A 22,778-nucleotide genomic window follows, 5' to 3' on the forward strand; every position below is an offset into this window, starting at 1 on the left:
AGGCTATGGTGTTATTTTATCAGGAGGAGGAGTATATTAAAAAAAAATAAAAATCCAATAGCACGTATGTGGCATTACATAAGCACCACAGTGGACATATGGTGAGTGCCCTTATAAACTTCATTTTAAAAAATTAAGTTAAAAGAATCGTTCTATGTGAAATAGTTTTTCTTCCAGGTGCTATATTCCTTTCCCATCTGCAGGCAAAGTGAGGCCATGGATGAATAATAGATTCTAGAAATATTCAAGATCTTTTAGAAAATGGTTGCTAAGCCACATGGTCTTGGTGGCACCCACAGACTTGGAATTATTTCAGATTCTTTGAGGCTTCTACTCTTCGTAGTTGGTCTTAGCTGCCGTTGTGATGGTGACTTAGAAGAGATGGCTTTCCACAACCTGAGCAGTGGGCAAAGTTTGCATTGTGTGATTGCTGTTCAACAATGTACTATTGACAGCTTCTGTTTTATCTCAATTTTACGCCGTTTCTGAAATCCTGGTTGAAGATTTGGAACTAATGTTTCTCAATGTTCATTGAGATAGGAAGTGAACCACAAAGGCATCTCAGTTAATTAAGAAAGTATTCTATATCTTAACTTTTAAAATAAAAGATTTTTTTATTTTTTTTGGATGGAGGATGTGGATGGAGTAGGGCAGAGGCCTTGACTTGTGATTTCTGAATGCTCGTTGTTGCTGTCTTGTGCCTTCACAGCCTAGGTGTCCTTTTGACGCTTTCAAACAGGAATGGTTTGCTGCCTTTGCAAAACACATTGCTGCCTGCTCATCATAGGACTCAGCTTTGCTTGTGAATGGTTGTCCCTCATAAAGCAAAGAATTCGGCATTGTTCACTTTTAGAAGAGAATTTATGAAAAGATCTGCTTACATGTAAGAGCAGTCTTAGGTCTGAATTAGAGCTTTGCTTAGTTTCAGTGTATGTGCTTAGACAAGGGTTGGCCGAAAACTAAAAATTGAGGTAGCCTTTCAGACAAGCAGGCTGCATTTTTTTGACAGTGCAGCTTGATATTCTCTGACCACCAAGAGATGATACTGGAAGCAGGAAGATGAGATGCCTTATTCTTTATTTGGATTTGTAGTAGAGCAGTAGGGAAGACGGTCCTCGCTTTCAAAAGCAGCAGATATGGGGTTCATTTTGGTCATGCAGTTGGGCCTTAGTTTGCTGCTCCTCCTTAGCTGTAAGGAGGCACTTCTACTGGCTGATATTAAGGTAGTATTTCTTGTGTTTGGCACTTGGCTGCAATGTGTGGTCAGTTTATGCCTCTCAAGGTAGGTTGGTTTGGGGTTTGTTTTTTTGTTTTTTTTTTTCTTGTTTGGATGCTGATTCAGGCAGGCTTGCTCTTAGTGTATTTCTAAACCTCAGGGCTGAAACAGTGCTTTCTTCATTTATCAGTTCCTCTTCCTTCTTGGATGTAAGTTTAAAGATGCAGCTCTTAGCAGCTGGGCTTGAAGGTGTGGTCGTTATTTTCAACTTGCTGAGTCCTCTGCATTTGCAGTGAGGTCTCTTTTTGTAATACATATGTAATACTCCTTTTATAAATACTGCATTTATAATCAGTATTTTCTCTAATAGATTGCTGAGACTAATTATTTTAACTTTTCAGTTTCTCTTCAGTATTACAGGGAAATATGCTTGTATTGGGAGGCAGCAGGATGGCTAGGTTCTTATCTAAAGAAGCTATGAGCAATGGCATATGGTTGATAACTTAATGGAAGTTGGATAAATAAAGGAAAAGAAGCTCTGACATATCAGGGGAAAAAGTCATTAGTGGACTTTTCTGTATCCTGTTTTCTATTAGTCTGTACTAAACTGCTTTGAAAATCCTAGTGGGCTTTTCCTTTGGTCTTCAAATAATGGGTTCTCTTCTTATATTGAATACATTTGTTTATCTCAAGGGCTGAACTGTTTGGGTGCTTTGATTTCTGTTTTGCATTTTTTTTAATCTACATTTGAACACACAAACTTCTTTCTCACCCTTTTTATAGACCTTTACATAATGCTTCAGGAACATTAATGTGATTATACAAATAAAATTTTAAAAGTGAAGCAAATCCCTTTGCAAATGATGTAAGATTTCAACACATGGTTCTTGATTTATACGGTGAGATATAATCAATTCCCTTGTGCCATTATTAGAAAATAAAACGTGAGTTAATTTCTTAGTGAAGTTTGTAGCAAGTTTTATAATGGTGTCTAATTTTCCATGCTTACCTACATTGTTTGCATGCAGTAAAGTCTGTCTCTTTTAAAGTTGCACTCAATATTGTTCACTTGCTTTCTGTGTCTAAATGCCCAGAAGAAGAGTAAAATATGTCTCTAGTGAATTGCTAAAATGGGCCTTGCACTATTTTCATTGGACAAGATGAAATAGAAGTTGTTTTACAGACAGCATTTTGAGGACAAAACCTGGATGCTCAAAAGAAGTGCCGAAGATACTGGTCATAGCTGGTCTTGGTTACGAATTCCTATTGCTCAGGACAGAATGCTCTGAAGTATTTAATGTCATTCTGGTGGTAAATGGGTGGATCCAGCCCCAACTCCAGATCCCTGCCTGAAATTTCTATTGCTGTAAAGCTAAAGAAAATATGTGAAAGTTCAGAACTGCTCTATAACTTGTGGGGTCCCTTACATACGGAAACTAGATACACAGAAGAGAAACAAATCTAGTACTGAGGGCCAGTTGCATCCTTTTCAGTGCTTCCAGGTTTGTATTTTAAAGGCCAGACGAAACAAAGATGAATTTTAGTTATGTAGTTCGGTCTCTTGAAGAAGAATGCTACATTTGGAGTATTTTAAACCATGGACGAATGTCTCTGTCAGTCGGGGTCACAGTGAAATGGAATGAAATGCTGTACTGATGTTCATGGTCTGCTCAGAAAACAGGAAGCTAGTGATTTAAAGCTACTCTGGCTCTTGTTATTTGATCCAGTGGGTGCAGATCAACTCACTTGATTCACTTCTCTGCTGGTTCCACATCTGACCTTTTGAAGGAGATGCAATTCCAACTCTGTTCTTGTGTGAGCTAATCCACCCGCCCCATCACCAAAGTGCACTCTAGCATTGTTCTGGTCAGATTCTAATTCCTACATATGTTGTGCTCTTGGAACAGAGTGTATTGTCAGTTAGGGTACTGTGCTGTATATTCCTTTTACAGTTGATTCTGGTACTGTAGAACTCTCTGATTCTGAGAACAGGTAGAAGAAAAGGAACAGACTTGAATGTGTTCCTCCCATTTACTTTTCTTCTGTCCTCTGATAAGTCTATGGGAATTTTAGATACAAGAATAGATACCATGAATATAAGGGGAAAAACCATTTACATTTAGAACAAATATAGATGGGCTGATTAAATCTTCTGCAAGGTACTGGATAGGTCAGCACGAAGTGCTGATTTTCAGTAGGTTGAGTAATGCAGTATCTTTCCCTTTACGTGTCTGAGGACAAGCAAACCTGTCTGAAAGCCAGACCCAGCTACAAAGAAATCAGGTGATTCTTAAAACTCTGGGTGAGCACAGCCAGGATGTGGGGGGCAGCACAGATAAGCTTCTTTGGTTGGTGGAAGAAAACTTACCTTTACATGATTCTGAAGATTTTCAGTGGGTTTTTTAATTAGGATACTGTTTCCTGAAAGAGCAGCCTGAGAGAGAATTAGTTAGGATCCAAAACTTTTCCTGAACTTGCACTGGAGACTGTGAGGACCACAAGCGAATGTATTAACGGGAGCCTCACGCAATGCTGGAAAATGCTCCTGTATTGATACTCCACTGCCAAGTTTCTCCTATGTGTAGGAATTGCAGCAAGCTTTTTGTCATGGAAAGTGACCTTTACAATTGTATACTCTTTTTAATGTTGTTTAACACTGAGAAATGTGGAAGAACATAGCTAGTATTCTGATACAAGCCAGCTCTGTATGCCATGGTTGAGGACTGCAAATCTCATTGAAGAAGTTTGTGACGTGAATGGTTTAGAAAAACTTCTTAATTCTCCTTCTGATCGTTATTTATGTGCATGTCAGATGCATCAAGCCTAATCATTTGATTGAATTTAAGGGGGGAGGGTAGGCATAACACTTTTAAGAAATGTTTCATAGATGCTTAATTAAAAGCTGTGTTCTGAGTATATGGACACAAGAATAGGTATTTTTAAACATAATTCTTATTCTTTAATATTATGCGAATCTGTGAAAGATATTTCAGATGAATGCATGTAGACTATTTTAGAGACTGGCAAGTATAATTTCACTCAACTGTTTAGGTGAGTAGTTTCTATTATAAATTGGAATATTAATAATAAAGAGAAAAATCTTAGTATTGTGGCTCCATTTAAGATAGAAAACTGCATAAGATCTCTTGTGCATCTTTTAGTTCCAGTTTTGTGCTGAAGAGGGACAGTGCTGGAAGATTCCTTAGTTCTTGTCACTTATTCACCCTGTCCATGGGTGTAGAAGATGAAAGATTTACTGCTGGTATCACATACAAAATCACAGAAGTCTTCAAAATGGTTTGGGCTGGCACTTTTCATGTGGCAATTTCAATCTTGTAGTGCTTGTTTATTTTTTTGGAACACATATATTTAGAAAACCACCTTTTTTTTTTTTTAAAGTCCTTAAACATTACTTGTATCACCAGTGTTGCAGCTATCACAATGATTGAAACTGGAGAGGGAGGAGTAGGTTATAGCAAATGAAAGAAGGAAGGGTTTGATTCAAGCCACCATACTTCCAGCCTTCAAAAGTATGACCTTGGAAGTGAATAGAAAGGTGGAGATAAATGCTAAATTGTTTCTCCCTAATTCATCTAGATAGGTAGTACTGTCTAGGAGGTTTGCCTGAAGGGATAATGAATATGTATTTGAGCACAAAAATGCTTGAAACTGAAATCCTAGTGAGTATTTAGAATGGCCTTTTAAGTCTGTTCTGACATTAGGTAAGATTATACCAAACTATTTTGGTCCAGGCTTTTTAGTGAGGAGTTCTTCTCTCACATGAATACACCTCTTGATCTCCTTTGTCATAATATTCTGTGGATTCTCCAAGAATACGGAGGCATTGATGTGGCATTTGATCTGAAAAATATTGCAATAATAACTTCTTATAATCTGAAAAAGGGCATTTCTTTTGGTTTTGGTTAGCAGCCAGATATCCAGGAAACCCTAACAATATTTGTAGTGGTGAAGCTTATGGCCATTGTTATTTGTGTAGTTATGACTTCAAGAAGGAATACAGGATTTTTGTTGTTTTCTAGAAGCTATGTAGCTGCTAGACTTTTTCACGTTTTTATTCAGCTCTCTGTATATTGCCTGTGACTATTTTTTGCTAACTTATTTGGAGAGCTCTTTATATTCCAGTTACTGAAGGTATTAGTTCAGCCAATAGACTTTTCATCTATACTCCTCTATTTTGATCTAAGTTTCTGCAATTTATTCCCCTCTGAGTTTTTCTTCCTTTTTTTTCTACAGTCTTCTCTTAGTATTGCCTAGTTTGGTGATGTTGGGAATAGGCGTACAAAGATTTGTCTGAAGCCAAGTACTATGCCCTTCATATAGGGCAGCAGGCTTTGTAGAAAAGGAAAAGGTGAAAAACTTAGTTTTGTTTCCGCTTATGTATTGCATCCAAGATGCAGAAGAAAAGCTGTTATTTTCAGTATTATCCTGTAAGTAAATAATTCTGTGATTAAAATTAATAAGGTTAACTTCTCTAGACTGTTCAGTCTCATCTAACCTAAATGATGGGCTTTAAGCTGTGTGACATACTGAGGATGAAGCCTGCATCTGCTGAGTCCAATCCTTTGGTTTGGGATTCTCTTCATCAGTGCTTGCGTATTTTGGTTTTATTTTCAGGAGTTAGAAGATAAATAAGGTGGGCCAGGATTCAAAGATGGGCTACAAAGGGATATGCAGTGGTTGGAGATTGATTTGAGAACAGTTCCAGCTGAGTAAGACAGATACTAATGGCTTGAATGCTCAGAATTGCACAGTAGCATTTGACGTGAACCTTTTGATAGCTGTAGAATTGGTACTAGGAAAAGGGAGAGAGAAGAAGAAATTATACTGAGAGTTGAGATCTGTTCTAACAATATTGTTGTTCTGTATGCATTCACAGTATAATCTGTTGTATATTGATAAAGACATACTAAAGAAATTATTTCTGGAACAGAGCATTTCCATGGAGACTTCAGTTCTTGGATCTGAATTTTGAGGTTTCAGCCTTTCAAAAATGTTGTGTGTAACTTTTCTCTGCTAAGGACTCTTGTTCAAGTACTTAATATTTATTTAGAAGATAAATATTTTTTTTATTGCTAAAAACATCATTTCAGTATTAAAAGCTGTCTAGTATAGAGATTGCAAGCAGAGTGGTTACCTATCCAAGCATCCAGCATTAGTATGGATGTAACAGGTAGCAACATAAACATATTATCAGAAAAAACGTTTGGTTACATGGAAACGGGGGGGGGGGGATCTTACTAAAGGATGGTTTGCAGAACTGAAAGAAAAGCCAAAATAAACCCTTGTTAAACCAAACTGATTTAATCTGACGAAGCTGAGCCTACAGTGATCTCTAAAAGCTTATTTCATTCTTCCCTTCCCCTTGAGAACTCCTTGAAATAAGTAATACAATAGCAAGCTCATTAAGGTCAAACTTTTATAGCATCTGGGAAGAGCTAAATAAATTTTAAGTGGTGGCCAGTGCTGCACTTTTCCTATGATAATATTAACAGGTGGGACCCCACATTTTTGTGACAGTAACACTAGCCATATATTTATGAACATTCAAATCTTTGCAAGAAACCTTTGAGGCCTTTTTTTAATATATGGAATGTCATAGACTAGGAGATGGTAGATTTTTGTATTACTAATTATTTTGCAATGGTGGTTTGCAATATTTCATTGTGCTAGGTGTTGTACAAATACAATATAAGGAAATGTTTTTTGTACTGAATGTTTTACAGTTGAATTCAACGAAGTCAAAGAAGTGTATGAAATGATTTTCATAGAAGGGGTGGGAAAACAGTCACATAGGTGCATGGATGGGTAGTAGTGCTACACCTTTGATGGTGCAGGTGCTTAGGGGGAGTATGTTAAATAAGCTATTCCACGGTGTGGGTATATCTGTTGATTTGCAGAGAGTACGTAGGTACTGCAACACAGGTGGTGCAAATATCAACGTAATTGTGGCAATGATGATCTTACAGTCTCATGAACAGAAGTAGAATAAGCTAGGAAGTGCAAACCTGTGGTAATTCTAAATGATGGAGTATGTTCTCTGTTCACTTTCAACTTTTTGAACTGTGGACTATTCTAGAAGTTCAGTCCTCTTACAAGACAGCAGGATGTGATATGTGGCTTTGTGCTTGTGATGCAGTTGTGCAATTAATTGCTGCTTTTTTTTCTTGGTCTTTCATCAATAGGTGATAAAGAAAGTCAAGTCCATGCAGATGTTCCACACTCCTGTGACTTACGCTATGCAGGGTGACAGAGTGGGTATCTGTGTAACCCAGTTTGATCCCAAACTGCTAGAACGAGGCCTAATTTGCACCCCAGAATCACTTCACACCATCCATGCTGCAATAATTTCTCTGAAGAAAATCCAGTATTTTCGAGGAGCTCTTCAGACCAAGGCCAAGTTCCATATCACAGTTGGTCATGAAACAGTTATGGGAAGAGTGATGTTCTTCAGTCCAGCCCCTGCTGACTTCAATGAAGAAATTAAAGAAAATGTTTTTGACTTCGAAAAAGATTATCTTTATCAAGAGGAATATTTGTCAAAGGACTCAAATTCAGAGAACAAAGAAAATGACCAGGCAGGAGAAGTCCAGCTCCCAAAACAACAGTGGGCTTTACTAGAGTTTGAAAAACCAGTCACTTGTCCTAAATTGTGCCTTGTGATCGGCTCCAAGCTGGATACAGATATTCACGCAAATACCTGCAGGTTGGCGTTCCATGGGGTGCTGCTCCAAGGCATGGAAGACAAGAACTACACGGAGACTTTCCTTCCAAAGCTGAAAGTGTACAAACTGAAGCACAAAGAAGGACAAGTGGAAAGGGTAAGCTGCCTCTCTAACGCTATACATGGGAAGAGGAAATATTTGTTCTGTGTTAAGTACACATATTGGTGGGCTACAGAATTTTCACTGTTATGTTCCAGAGTCTTTACACACATTTTTCTTATGTTTGTATACGTAGTATATTACATCTTGTCTGCTTGCAAACAGTCAGAAATCACTGCTTAAAAGTGACTAGTTTATTCATTCAATGCTGTGTTGAGTAATTTGATGCTGTTTTTTCACTGATCCTTTTGATGTCTAGCCACTCTGTTCTTCCTGCAAACTTGCTTTGTTTGTGTACCTTCCTAAGTGGCTCATCTGTTCTCTTCCCAGTTGACAAAACTTCCAGCTTTCCATTGACATATTTTACACAGTTATTCTGCAGTACATTGAAAATTGTAGCAGAAAATAGAGATGTGCTTTCTGGAGGAGCTAGCATCTACAGTAAAAATGAATTGGGATTTTTTTACTATCCCTTAAGTATGGGTAGATATACCATCTATAGTGGTTGGTATTATTTACATTGCTGTTGTAAGTTCGATCTTGGTGGTGGCTACCTTTCAGTAATCGGTGGAGAACCATTTGTTTATACATCCCGTAGTGGAATTTTTCATGATGAATGGCTTAGGTGGAGATGTGCAATATATAAATAATTTAATTGCTTACCCCTAACTGAGCAGAGCTGATGTAAACTTTAGCAAATGTTTACTTGATATGTTAGTGTGGTAGGTATTTTATTAACTTTTGGGTAAAGAACTATTTTTATTTTCCTAATCCAAAACCTGACTGTTTGAACAAAATGTTTAGTGTTGTTACCGCCTTTCAAAATTCCATAAAGCTGTGTTGAGTACTGCATGATATCTCTCCTTATATCTCTCCTTATTTTATTGTAGGAGACTAAACACTTAGCATACCTTACCATGTTTTCAATTTATAATGCAGACTTCTTGAATACTTTTTTGTTTGTTTGCTTTAGTAATTTAATAGTAAAAAATAAACCAAGATCCCTGTCAGGGCATGATTTTGAATTAGTGAGGTTCTTTTTTAAATGCCCCACTATATTAATTGATCAAATGGGCAATTTGTATGTCCTCTTTTTCTCTGAGGTTTCTATGTGTCTGGTTTAGATACTTTTAGAAAAAAAGTGTTTCTCCTTTGAATTTCCACTACTGACTTTGGAGGCCATTCTTTCCAAAGGAACTACAGACCTGTGGTGTTTTGTTGGGTTTTTGGATGCCAGTTTTGTCACTAGGAAGGTAGGTAGGAGGAAGGTATCTGTAGCTTCCTGAAAATTTTGTCTCTGTTAATATGGGTTATATGGGACACCCAAAATCAGCAGTCACTCTTCAAAATTTTGGTAGCAGGTGTATTGTTTCCTTTGTTTGAAATGGCTGGCTACTTTTCTTTGGCTGATGGTGATGTTGAACTAGAACAACAGGTCCAAAGTATTCTGTCCTCTAAGCTGCAGAGAAGCTCTAGACCAAATGTGTATGTGTGGATACCAGTTCTTCTGATGCTCTAGAGCTATCTTGAACTCATGAAGCATTTGCCTTTATCTTTGCTAAAAATTTACTTGCTTGTGCGTGGCCCACGCTGTTAATATCCAGTGAGACCTGGCTTACCAAGTCCTTTTGTTTCTCTGCAGCTGTAGGAATATAAATGAGAACAGAAGTTTGTGTGACCCATGGAGACACATGCTGCTTGTGTTTTGTTTAATTGAAATAAACTGGTCTCAGATGCCGCCTTTATTTTTGCTCCCAATTCATGGCACTAGTCTATGGGATTTGAAAACTAGCAGAGTACCAACTGTGTGAGTTGCCTGACTGGGTTAACAGAGTTTGCTGTTAGCCTCGGTCATGCATTTTTAGTTGTTTTTATTTAATGTTATTTTCAAATCCTTTGCTAGTTTACGTATTCTGCTATTGATTTTACTGTGTAAATAATGGAATAATAGTAATCAAATTATGCATATTTTATTTTCTGATCCAGAAAATAACCAATGAATGTGGGTTATTTAATATTTGACCAACAGAGTAATTTATTAGGCTGATATATTTGTGAACTGTTTTGATATCTTCCCTTGCTTTTTAAAATATAGAGCTGGAGGTTTTATTATTTTATCCTGTCTTCATCTGTCACACAGTGTGCACTATATATGGGCCTTGATCACTGTCTGTCTGAATACTAATTGGCCCTGTAAATGAACAGTTGCCATCGAATAGTACATCTGCAGGTTAGGTTTGTTCTCTGATTCTGCCTCCTGTGGTACTGTAGATAGTCAGAGTTGGCATTTTCTGTGATGGGTGCCAAAAGGATAGTGGAGCAAATTTCCTAAGAAACGCTTATGGTGTAAAGTCACAGGGGCACGCAGGGACTTGGGAGAGTTGGTGGGAAGAGGATTGTGCCAGTTACAAAAGGCCTGCTGGGGAAGTTCTTACAGTGCTAGTTGAGGTAGCTACTATTAAGTTTGTGCTTTTGCAGAGCAGAGCGCAGCAGGAATGACTGGGTGGTACAGTGGTTTATTTTAGTACACAAAGTCGCTAGCTAATAGAAAATCTGAATCAGCTGGTCCCACCCTGCTGCTGATGGATGGCTGGAGATTAGGATCGCTGAATTTAGGGTGTCTGTTCTTGGCACTGATACAGGAAAATTTCTTTCTCTGTTGAGCAAGGAAGCTCCCCCCTCCTCACGTTCCCTGGGGAGGCATAAAATAATAATAATAATTAAAAAATACATGTTACCTTCATGAGAAGTGAACTGCTCCTCCAGAGAATACTGCTGGGGAAAATTAGCTTCATAGCTTCCTGAAAGGCTGGGAGAGAGGGAGGCAGGGGCATGCAATGTCCACCTTCCCGAGTTCAGTACAGGGTGGAAACATGCTCCCATAACTGGGTTGTAGTGGAATTCAGTCGTGCCTATTTGTAAAATGTTGCTGCTAATCTGATGTGGGCTCTCCCAAGCCCCCCCTGCTTGCTGCTAGAATTAAAAATAAATTCCCTGCAGTTTAACTACCAGTTTACCCAGGAGAAATCAGGCATTTATGGTTTGACTTTTTGTTCCTATTCTGATTAATTTCAGAGCACTGATGGAATAGTAAGAATTGTAAATTCATTAAGTTTCAGCATCATAGTACTTTTCTTTTGTTCCCCTTGTGCAAGCCACTCTCCTGGATTTTAAGGTTTATTTCTTTAATAAAAGAACATTTATTCTGAAAGATTTTTTGGCTCTCTAAGAGCAAGTGTGACATTTTTGCTGTTTCACATAGAAATCAAATCCATGAACTGGGTAAACACTGTATTTTAAAAAAGTAAAAAAATCATACTTAACCTAGCAAATGGTCTTGAACTAGTATGTTTTAGTGAAAAATCACGCCGAAGCTTCCTGATTTTTTCTTACCTGCAAGTGTTCTACAAAAAATTAAGGTACCCTTGCATTTCTCTTTGTACTCCTCACTGTTTCCTTTTGGTATCTTGCCTCTTTAATGCCAAGACTGAGTCGAGCACTGGGAAAGAAAGAAAGCCTGACTACTGTTGTTCACCAGGATCTTTGAATTTACTTCTCCGCAGCATATCCTTGAACCTCTTTTTTTTTCCATCTCCTTGCTTATTTGCCTGCTGATTTTCTAATACCTTTTTATTTTTGGTATGTATTACTGTAGTATCTGAGAAATTTGGCTTTAAAACATTTATCATCTGGCTTTTTGGTTAAGTTAGTGTTGTCTGACGTGCTGCATAGTGCAGGAAACTTGCTTCTAACCATGCTGGGATTGCATCTTGGTCATGAAAAAGTTGCATGGTTCAAACTGCAGTTACGATTTTTATCTCATAACTGTTGTAGACGTGTGTGACTGCTTCTGTTTTGCTTTAGACCAGATTTGTTTTGGGGTTAGAGTAAGTCTTTTAGTTTTAAGGAAAATCAAAATCTGCCATTCCCTCAGAAGTAAGAGGGCACCGGCAAAGGTTTGTATTTGCTTAACTTGATGATTTTTAAAATGATGTGAAATACTAGTCCAGTTTTCTCTTGCAGAGAGGACTTGAGAGAGGGGAGAAGTTCAGTGGAAGGAAGTTTCTGTCAAGAGCATCTTTCTGGCGTAGTTATGTGGAGGCAGAGACTGTTGCCCTCTGGACACTTCATTTTTGTAAAACCTTGGCTGCCTGACAAATGTAATTTCGATAGGAAAAAGAGCTAGGCTGGGAATAAGTGGCTTGTACTGATAAAAAGGTAAAAGTAAGGCTGAGAGTGCTGTTGTGAACACCAGTGTTGCTTTAAGGAGTGTGATGTGGGAATCTTGGTGAAAAAAGGGGCAAATGAGATGCTCTGAAGAAAGTTTCTCCCTCTGAATACCGTACAGTGGTGGCTGTGAATGTGGGTTTGCTAAACTGTAGCAAGTCAGCAGCCCCTGGAGTCAGAGACAAGCAATTTATGAAGATAAACAGCAACTGTTGTCCTTGGTCTTGTTGGCTTCTGGAGACAGTCTGCTCACCAGTCAGCTCTTCACAGTTCTGTGGGCAAAGACACTTGTATTAATCCTAATGTCATCTCTGAAATACCTTCCTCGCTGAATTTTACCTCTGCGCAGCATTGCAGATTAATTCTAGTCTGACTCATGAAGCAGTTACTCAGTTCCTGGGATAAATCCTTTATATTTGTCACGTTATTTTCTCTTTTGCTTCCATGGACATAGAGGTTGAGTGCAGAGAGATTCAACCGAAAGGTGAACCGTAGAAATACATCATGCTTTCCTGCATGACTCAGATATTCTGCCAGTTTTGAAAGTGTTTGCAGAAGCAGGATTTATCTTAGGATGGTTGCCACAGGGTCCTATTGTCGAGGATGCTCGTAAATCAGTAGCTCTGTGGCAGAAACAAAAGGAGAAGGAAAACTCTCTGCCTTGCTCGGAATAGCACAAGCTGTGCCTTCTGCACTTTCAAGCTTGTGTAGTGAAAAATACATGCATGTCTCAGCTGCGATTGTTTCCTATTTTAAGCATAGCAGAATGTTTTCCTATGAAAATGGGCTTGTCCTTCCTAAAGATGCTTTCCCTGTGTTCCTCTGACATTAAGAATAATTCATTCTGTCTATGTATTTCAAAGTTCATAATGTATTTTTCTCATTATTTGCCTTGCTCTTAGACTTTACTTATTTGATAGTAATAATGTTGCACTTGTTTCTTCAGCAGTTCCTTTCGTATGTCACAGCCATGGGATGTCCTAGTTTTATTCATAGCCACTCAGTTCCCAAGTTTTGTGGGTTGCTGGACAGTGAGGTTTTTTTTATTAAACTTGTTCTCGTGGGGACTGAGGCTGTCATGGAGCTAGCGTGCTTTGTTTCTGGAGGGTGGAAGAATCACTTATTGCTTAATAACAACTTGTTACTAATTGTTTGAATATTGGTGTGATCTAAGTGTCCCCAAGGAGAAAAGTATTGTTGCAGGAGCAAGATGTGAAAGCAGGGTAAGTTATCAAGATTTTTATCAGAGCATCTCTTCTGAAGCCTGAATGGAAGAGAAAAAGCTTATCTTTTAACATCTCTTAAAAAAGTGTTGGGGTTTTTTTTCCTCTTCTTACAGGATAGTAAGAGCTGTGTCAGCAAGCGCATTACCTGAGTGGTCAAATGGAAGGTCTTTGTCACCATCACTTAACAGATATATCTGGCCTTTCAGAAGAAGGATAAGAGAGTGTGGAGATGAGTACTAGTAAGCAACTGCAGGAAGTTTGAGAAAATAGTATTTAAATTTGTTGATGACCAGCAATGACCCAGACTATCCTTAAGGGAGCTAGACATTTTGAAAAGCAGTGATTGTGAAAACAGCTTTTTTTAAACAGTTATCAGCCATATTTTGTCTTTTAATTCCTTATGGCTTTTTATGAATGAGAACACCAACATTTAGTTTACAGAGTATGTGTCAAGTTGATAGTAGCTCAGCCACACACTTGACCAAACTGCCAAAGGAGGGTACGAAGGAGGAAAAATTAACTTGCACATGAGTGAACAGGAACATCCAATGTGGTTCACTTAAGGGATGAGACCAGACTTCTGGGGAGGTGGTAAGTTAATATGGGAGTGCCAGAGTATTCCTGTCTGGAAAGATTCCCAAGTAGTGGATCATGTGTAAGCAACACTGGTATTTTTTCACTGAATCCTTTCCAGATATCTTATCAGTAACACCAGAATTTGTTTCACAGTTGTTGCACGTGCACTGTATTTAAAGTATTTGCCACAGAAATACTGTTCCTTGAATTTTCTGTTGCATGGTTGCAGTGCCACTAGGAATGAACAGACCTGCTCAGGTAGTTAGATTCTTCCATCTAACTTACTTCTAGATGAAGGATGTTTCATTGGCTTACTAGGGCTAATGCTTCATCTGCTGTTTTCTTATAGTGGCACTGTAGTTCCAGCAAGGTAGCAAATAAAACACTGCATCAGGCAATTACGCTTTCTTGGTGACTGAAATGATGTGCAGACTAATACAGGCACAACGTGAGTAACAAGGCCAAACTGTACAGTGAAAACTGATTGAGTGCTGCCTGCAGGCACAGGCAGTGACCTGGGCTGTCAGCCGAATGTTCGGTGACTCTAGCTGAGAGAAGTGGTGGATGTCACTCCATCTACTGTAAACATGCAGACGCCACAATTAATATTTTTCCTGCTTTGAAGTCTGAACATGAGTTTGTTTGGTTCTGCTTGGCTGCTGATGGTATGCTAAATACAGTAATAATACAGAAATGAAGGCAATCAGGTGAATAAAAGTGCATAGCACATTCACTAGTTAAAATGCACTGTAAAATAGGAATATAAAAGATGCATTTATTTATTGGCTCTTGTTTAGCTTTTGAGTAAAAGGGTTTGAGGAGCTTAGTGGGGGAAGGGAGGGCTGTATGCTCATTAAACAGAAATACAATTTCTCTTAAACAATACTGAGGAAAAGAATGGTGATGTTTACCAACTGACACAACATACAGATTAACACAGTAGAATAAATTTGTCATAAAAGTGTACCAGCTAAGTCATAGAATCTGCTTGCTTACTCATATGAAAAGATTGGTATTTTGTTCACTCACGGACAAAAGAATGGCTTGCTCCACACGACTGGGTAGTAGAATTTTGCAAGGTTTGAGTAACACCTATGGTTATTATTTATATTATTAAATTTAAAATGCAGACATGCTTTTGGGTCTTACAAGTGTATGGACAGCTGGTCTTGATTTTTCTGAGGTTGTGTAAGAGTCACCTGTGGGGGAATCGGTTTGTCAGCAAGGCAACCAATGCACCATTTTATTTATTGGATACAAAAATAAATTAAGAATGTTACTTAGGTTGCAAAATCAAGCACTTGAAAGTTAGGAAATACCAGATTTACAGTTGCCTATGCAACATTAATTCTGTTCCCCTGTGCCTCTATCCTGTGCACTTAATAAGGCAGGGTTCCTGTGAAATTTTTTTGGATGTGGTCACGTAAAGACTGTATCGTGGGGCATATCAAAGAGGGACAGAAATAAGGTTGTATGGACATCTGGCATTTCTTAACTTCTTAAATGCCCAATTCTGCAACTTAAATAACTTAGGTTTTATATAAATGTAATTTCCTAGGCATTTTTAAAGTAAAAAGGTAAACTAAATCTACACCTACATATTATTGAACTGTAACCATCCGTCTGCTGTACACCTTCACTGGAATTGGAGTTAACAGATATTCAGCAGTGTAGCGCAGACTTGTACTGCTTGATATCACAAACCTTGTTAACCAAATGGCAGAAGGAAACTGTTACCCAAGAGAGATGGTGGACTGTTGGGCTTTGGGCAGAGGATCCACACACTGGAGTTAGGGATCGTTACGGGAGGGGACAGACTTGAGATGTTTGTACGTCCATGTGGTGCCTTCAGAAGGGGATGCAAGTCTGTGTCAGGAGTCAGCTCTCTCCTCTTCCTCAGCATCAGTTGCTTCAGGCAGCTCTTTGCAGGCCTGTCTTTGTTGCCTGCTTAATTTCCAGGGAGGATTTTGTAAGCCGCTGTTCTTTGTTCCTCTCTGCCCTCCCCAAGCCATTTGTGGGCGGTTTCTTTTAGAAAAACATTAACTTACTGTCAGTGCACTTGACCTACTGCTATGTGCCAGATCTATGCGCTATTTCAAATGAAACTTGCCAGGTCTCACTGATGTTTCTTTTTGGATGTTTAAGATCTCAGAACCTGAGATAGCCACAGTCAAAATACTTTAAGATAGGTGAAGAAAGTGCCCGAGTGTTCTTAAGTCATGGGGATACCACCAGAGTCCTCCTTGCTGCTCAGAACTGCAGCCTGGAAGGAGCCCTCTTCAGCTTGGCAGTCTTCTCTCTGTCCTTCTTACAAGGCCAGGTCTGAGACTTCTGCATCTACAGATCTTCTGCTCTACAGAACAGCCTCTTTCTTGGTTTGTGCTTGGATAGTAAGCATTACAGGGGTTTTAATCTTTATAGCATTTCAAGCTGGGGCTGGCTGCTCTGGAGGTGGAGGTCCTGAGCAGTATGGTATGTAGGAACAGCCTGTAGCCTCCTCTCTTCCCTCTGTTGACGTTGCTTTTCTTACATAAAGGGAACACAGCATAGATTAATGTAAAGATTAATAAAATCATGACATCAACCAGTTTCTTCTCACTTGGTAAAATGAATGTGTTCTTAACTAGGCTGTGCCAGGAATTTAGAGCCTGTGTTTTTTTGGGATTCAGCCCTTCTAAACTTGAAAGAGAGGTGAAGAAAACTTGCTCTATAAAGGTGCATAATGAAGTTAGTGCCCTGATTGTACCCTGTGCATGCCTGGAGAGTGCTGATTGGTACGTATAGAGCTTTTAAAATCTAAACTGGTCCGGTTATGCAGTTCTTGCTTATTCTCCTGACTCAATACTCCAGACTCTTTCCACTACTGTACTGGTTTTAACCAAGGTGTAGTCATGGCAAAATGCTCAGCAAAGAAAGGGACTTTGATGGCTGCTTGTTATATATTCTCAAATGCAATTGTCCTTTTACTGAGAAAGGAAGAGAAGGGTAGAGAAAGGGAGATGTTTCTTGGATACAAGAAACAGGATGGGGAGAGATGGGACAAGCATCTGAAAACCAGTTAGTGGATATGCAGAAATGTCTATGTGATGGCTTCTTGCTCTATTAAAACAGCAGTAATGAGACATGAAGTACTGAAGGAGATGAACATTTCATCTCCATTGCTTCCTCCTGGATGGATGTTCAAAGGCAGAAGTTTAGTTTGTTCGCTTGGCAGATGGTGAGAAAGAAGGTCTTTAGAGCCAAACACACAACTGAAAGCTTCTAGTGCTGGAGGGAATCGCAGGGAGAAAAGCCTTTAATATTTTTATGCTGATGTAAGCTCTTGAGGAAACGGTGTGGCTGACCAAATCATGCGTTCTTTGTATCAAGTCATTCACCTAGTTCTTGGTAACAACACTATAAGCTAGAACAGTCTTTGGAGAATCAAAAAAGCTGCAAACCTAATCATCGGTGAAATCCTCTCAGTTCCTTTCTCCTTCACTCTTTTTGCAGTCTCATGTACCATCATTTTTCTCAATGCATGAAGCCATGTTATAAAAAAGAACAGGAATTTGCAGCCTCCAAAATATTCCCATTTCTGACACAGAAATGGAAAGTGCTTGAAACTGTTTTCTAGAAATGAGCTGTCACTGATCATGATGATGTCGTCTCAAGTGTACTTTTTCTAAAGTACGAACAAGTAAAGTAATAAAAATACTTCGTATTTTCAGTGTTAGTCATCGGTTCTTTTTGTTCTTTTCCCCCCTCCTGTTGTTTTCTGCTTTGGTTTCAATGGGCCATTTATCAGTTTGCTGAGAATAATCCTCAGACTTTTTTATCCTTTTTAAAAAAATTGGTTTATTTCTATTTAAAACAATATAATTTTAGATTAAATCAGAAAAGGTTATTCTTCTTTTCTCTCTGTCTCTTTCTAGTATTTAATATTCAGTGCTTTTACTTTCTGCATCTCAAACCTTTTCTTACTTTCCATCTCATTCTGGCACTGCTTTGTTTCTTCCTGTGTGTTTCTGTTCTGATTCCTTTTTTTTTTTTTTTTCCCCCTACAGATATGTTAAGACACAGAGTTATTTGCTCTCAATGTGTGTGATGGATTGTTTGAGAGGGTGTTCAGATGTCAGTAACTTCTAAGTTATCTCAAAAATGAAGGTGGTTTAACAGGCTGGACAGTATAGCTTGCTGTCCCTGCTCAAAAGGAAATTGCAGAGTTATTTTTCCTTGGAATTATATTATGGTTTGCACTGAATGCCAACACATGTAGCATTAATTGTGGTTTTGCTAACAATATACAGCGTAAGTATTGCTTAGATGGGGAGTGTGAGGTGGTTAATTTTTTTCTGTGAACTTTTTGGTATTAGCAAAAGTGTTATGTGCCAGAGATGCACATACTTCACCTATGGTTATAAAGTGCTGTTTACTTTTTTCCTGCAAACACAAAAGCCAAGTGGGAAGGGATATTTCATAAACTCAATGCTATTGTGTCCTCTGGTCTAAGCCATAAAACAAGAGTAACAGAGACGTTCCCTTTGAACTTGAAATCCCTTTCTAAGCTGCTGATCTAACCTAAGTGAGAGGGGGAGACTATACCAGCCAGAAATTTTTTTTCCTCTGGGTATTTCTCCCCCCCCGCCCCTTTTCTTTTTTTAAAGTCCTTAAGTGAGTTTGATGCTGCACTTCTGCCCATAAATTTAAAAAAATATTATCGTAATGTAGGTCAGTGAACTGAAACGCCACTGTACACCATGGGGGATTAAAGTCAGAGAGGCAGCCCTCTCCCACTCCTACTAGGTCATATGACAATATAAACAAGAAATGCAAGGAGCCTTCAGCTTTTTCTTGCCCTAATCCTTTGTTTATGCAGCACTTAAACTGACTTTTGGGGTCGTCTCTGTCTGGCATTAAAGCCCTAAAGCTTTTTGAAGTTTCCCTGAAGTTAATAAAATTAGTCTGCCCTCATTGCTAGGCCCCTTGCTGCTGCTTCAGAGCAGACTGCGTATCCCTTACTGTCTATCCCTCACTGTCTTTGTGGCATTTGGCTATTTAAGTTAATAATATTTTATAACAAAAAAAGAGTGTGTGAGAGAAAAGCAGAAAGATCTCCCAAAAGGCTGTTCAGCTAATAGGCAAAGTGATTGCCATTGTAGATGTTCTGGGAACTCAAAGGGGATTAACTTAAAATCCAGCGATTGGAGGTAAATTGCTGGTAAAGTAATTGGAAGTGTTGAGTTTCGGTTGGAGAGAACAACATGCATTTCTGTGCCTTTTTACAAAACATGACTAAACCAAAAATTTAATTTCTCTTTTATTTTTCTAACATGCTCTTGAAGTTGAGAAAATGAGGTTTCCTATGTAGCAATTCTCTCCACCCATTTATTTTACTGCAAAGACTGATCAGTTATCTTAGTTCTTATGTCAGGCATTCTCTTATTGTTTAGTCTTCTTTGGGGATAAATTGGTGATAGGCTAACTGGGGGGGATGGACAACACAGGATGGGATGTATGGTATTCAGTGTATGAGACTGAGACTTTGGGACATAAAGGTTTTATTCCAAACAGTCATTCAGGCAAGTGACTGATCACTTACTATCTCAGCACTGCTAAAGGCCTATAGAGATGCCCAAGGAATAAAGGTGATATGGACAGAACATATCAATCAGCTAAAGGAGGGATTTTTTTAACAAGTTGACCATTGGAGTGAAAGGAACAGTGCAGCTGGAGCCCTTGGTTACTTTCCTAAACTGTGTGTACAAGAGCAAGACCCTAAAAAGCACATATACTTGTAAAAGATTAGATGTTTTAAAATCAAAAGGTATGTCACTTGTTCACAGAAGTAATTCTGAGGTTTTTTTCTGACAGCCTTGCTGGGGAGGCTCTAAACTGAACCATGTTAGGCTACTATGACTGCTCACCCTGTAATTCCGTTTTTAATTAAGTTAAAGATAACTTTGAAGTGCTCTTGGAAAAATAAAAGATGTTGTCTTTAAAGTTGACTTCCTGTGCCATTTTGGGGGGGATAACTACAAAATAATAGATATATGGAAGATCCTCAATGGAGTGTAAGAGACAGTCTATTTCAAACACGGGCAGGAAGCACATAGGCAGTGGTGCAGGAGAGGGATGTTCAGTTTTGAAATTCTTGTTTTAGGAATAAAAGGTTTATAGGAAGAGGTAATATTTTTATTTCACCAGCTAATGCAACTGGAAAAATGAAGAAGGTTTTGTGAATATAAGTGCTTCTTCAGGTTGGAATTAACAGGTTCTTTTTCTGCTAGTCTTTTATTTCAGACCTGAAGGCAGGCAAGTGTGCCTGAAAGCTTATCGTCCCCCTCTCCCACCACCTATTATCAGTAGCTCTAGTAAAAGACATTATTCAGTTTTAAATTTAAGCCAGGGGTTGCCAAGCAGTGATACTACCACTAAAGGTTCACAAGCTATTTCGAAGCAGTGCTTGTTGAGGGGGTGGGAGAGGACAGACACAGAAAAAAACCCCAGAAATGTGACCTTTTGGGAAAAGACGAGGAGTGGATGTTCAGGCAGCGAATGTTGTTGAGACATCTGAGTGCTTCTGCCTACAGCCTTGATTCCACACCCAGCTGGGAGTGGAGCTGCCTGTACTGTTGTCATCTCCATGTGAAAGAAGGAAGAAGGGCTGTAGACATTTCTCATCCTGCATGTGCATCGTGTGGTCTGGGAAAGGGTGAGGTCCTGCCAGTGCTCTCTAATATCGCACAGCCCTTTAAACACTGTTTATAGCTGAGCAAGTAAACCCTATTTAAAATAAAACAAAAACTAAATTTCTGATGCTAGATTTACTGCCATACTGAGGCTGGCGCTAAAAGAGAGGCATACATATGTAACAAAATAATAAACAACAATGCTAGGGATTTGAGTCTGTATATGCACTACTGTTTATGGAGGAGGCTTCAGGAAAGGAGAGTGGCTTAATAAACCAGCAATACTTTGAGTCATCATTTAAACTGAATAAAGAGGGGTGTTCAAAATTGGTTATAATTCTTTACTGTTCTAAGTCACTTTGGTCTTTGAAACCCTTAGGTTTATCTAAAAATTGCTCTTTAGATATGAAGAAGAGCTGCAACTTTTGCCACCAAAAAAAAAAAAAAGAAATCTTGAAAAGATTTAAGTAATATCCCCTTATTTCTTCTGATAAGTAAATAAATGTTCTTGCCGTGGCTACGAGGTAGAGTAACTCCAGGCATTAGGTATACAAGGATATTCACACCTACAGGATTAGGCTCACTTGACTGCACCTTATACTTTGTAATGCCTAAGGGAGGGTTGTTTATCTTGCCTTACCCACCAACCTTGCTGCCTCTTGTTCCTGATAGCTTAATTAAGAATTCAACTTGGAATGGTTCTTCCCACTGGGTTACAAACCTTGAAATTAAAATTGGATACAATGGTCATAAGGCTTTTAGTTTAACAAATCAATGTGTATGTAAAGGTGAATATTTAAAAGGCTCTCTTTAGAAACTCTGAGTAATTCTGTCGTTTCTTTGGAAGTGTAGCTGTTGGAGTGCAGGTCTGGAGCTAAGAGACAGAGAATGTTTACATAGGTGATAATGTACTTAGCTGTAGGATAAATAATGGAATAAACTTTTTGTGAGCGTAGGTACTTAAGTGACTTTGATGGAAAGATTTCAAAGCATAAAAGATTTTAATTAACTGATCTTTACAGAATGTTCTGTTGCAGGTTTTATTTTTCTTATGTTATAAGAAAGGAGCTGAAAGCAGAAATATATTAATTCACAAAGTCTTTTATGGTTTTAGACGAAAGTTGCCTTACTGGCTCACCTAGAGTTTTGTTCATCTGGGGGTAAATGGTTTTCCAAGGGCAGGGTGGTAGAAGTTACCAAACTTAGTGTATATCATAGGCATAATTTTTCTTGTCACTTTAGATTGTAGGCTTATGAAGCCCTATTTGTTTTGCAGGTGATGGATGATTACAGTGTGATTGGTCGTTCATTGTTTAAAAAGGAAACAAACATCCAGATTTTCGTGGGTCTAAAAGTCAAACTATCTACAGGAGAAGATGGAATAATAGATGGTGGTTTTGGACAAAGTGGCAAATTTAAAATCCGAATTCCAGGTAGGTGCTTATGAGCTAACAAATACTAATCTATGTCAAGTGTAGAGGATCTTTCCATAATGTAAGTCTGAATGTTACCAATAGTCTCCTGAAGTTTTGAAATCAACTCATACCCCGTTGGACCACTGATGATTTGGTGGATTGTATCTCTTCTAATTAAATGATGGTGGCTCTGGCTTACATTGTGAGACTGAATGGCCTGAAGCCATGTCTCCTGTGTCATCAAACTCAGGTCTTAAAATGACTTCCTATTAAGTGTCAATAACATAGAAATCATGCTCTGCCCAGAAAGGTTTGTGGAAATCTTTTCTCTCTTAACATATGTATGATTTGCACCAGAGCCCTTCTGAACAAACAAAGGACAGCAAACCTGCAACCATTTTTACCTGTAGCTACGTATTAAATATAGTATAGTGGATGCAAGTTCCTTAACATGCAGAACAGAGCCAATTTACTACCTAACTTGCCTTCAAGCAAAACCTGCTTGATAAATGAGTATTTGAGAGGGTTTTTTATTGCTTGTGTCTCCTGGTTTTATGATATTATATATTATTGTATTTTTCATCCTTGGTGAATTACAGCAAGGA

The 22,778-nt window shown here is 38.5% G+C and overlaps 1 protein-coding gene across 2 annotated transcripts in view; it reads left to right on the forward strand.

The window, feature by feature from the left end:
• EEFSEC (eukaryotic elongation factor, selenocysteine-tRNA specific) overlaps nt 1–22,778 on the forward strand; it is a 129,088-nt gene that overhangs the window by 64,573 nt on the left and 41,737 nt on the right. For both annotated transcript variants that reach the window (XM_069812183.1, XM_069812184.1), the window contains exons 5-6: nt 7,420–8,055; nt 22,035–22,191. In XM_069812183.1, coding sequence (XP_069668284.1) covers nt 7,420–8,055; nt 22,035–22,191 — 793 coding nt within the window. The remainder of the gene's footprint in view (nt 1–7,419; nt 8,056–22,034; nt 22,192–22,778) is intronic.

This window comes from Haliaeetus albicilla, chromosome 24, assembly GCF_947461875.1.
Source record: "Haliaeetus albicilla chromosome 24, bHalAlb1.1, whole genome shotgun sequence".
Lineage (NCBI taxonomy): Eukaryota > Metazoa > Chordata > Aves > Accipitriformes > Accipitridae > Haliaeetus > Haliaeetus albicilla.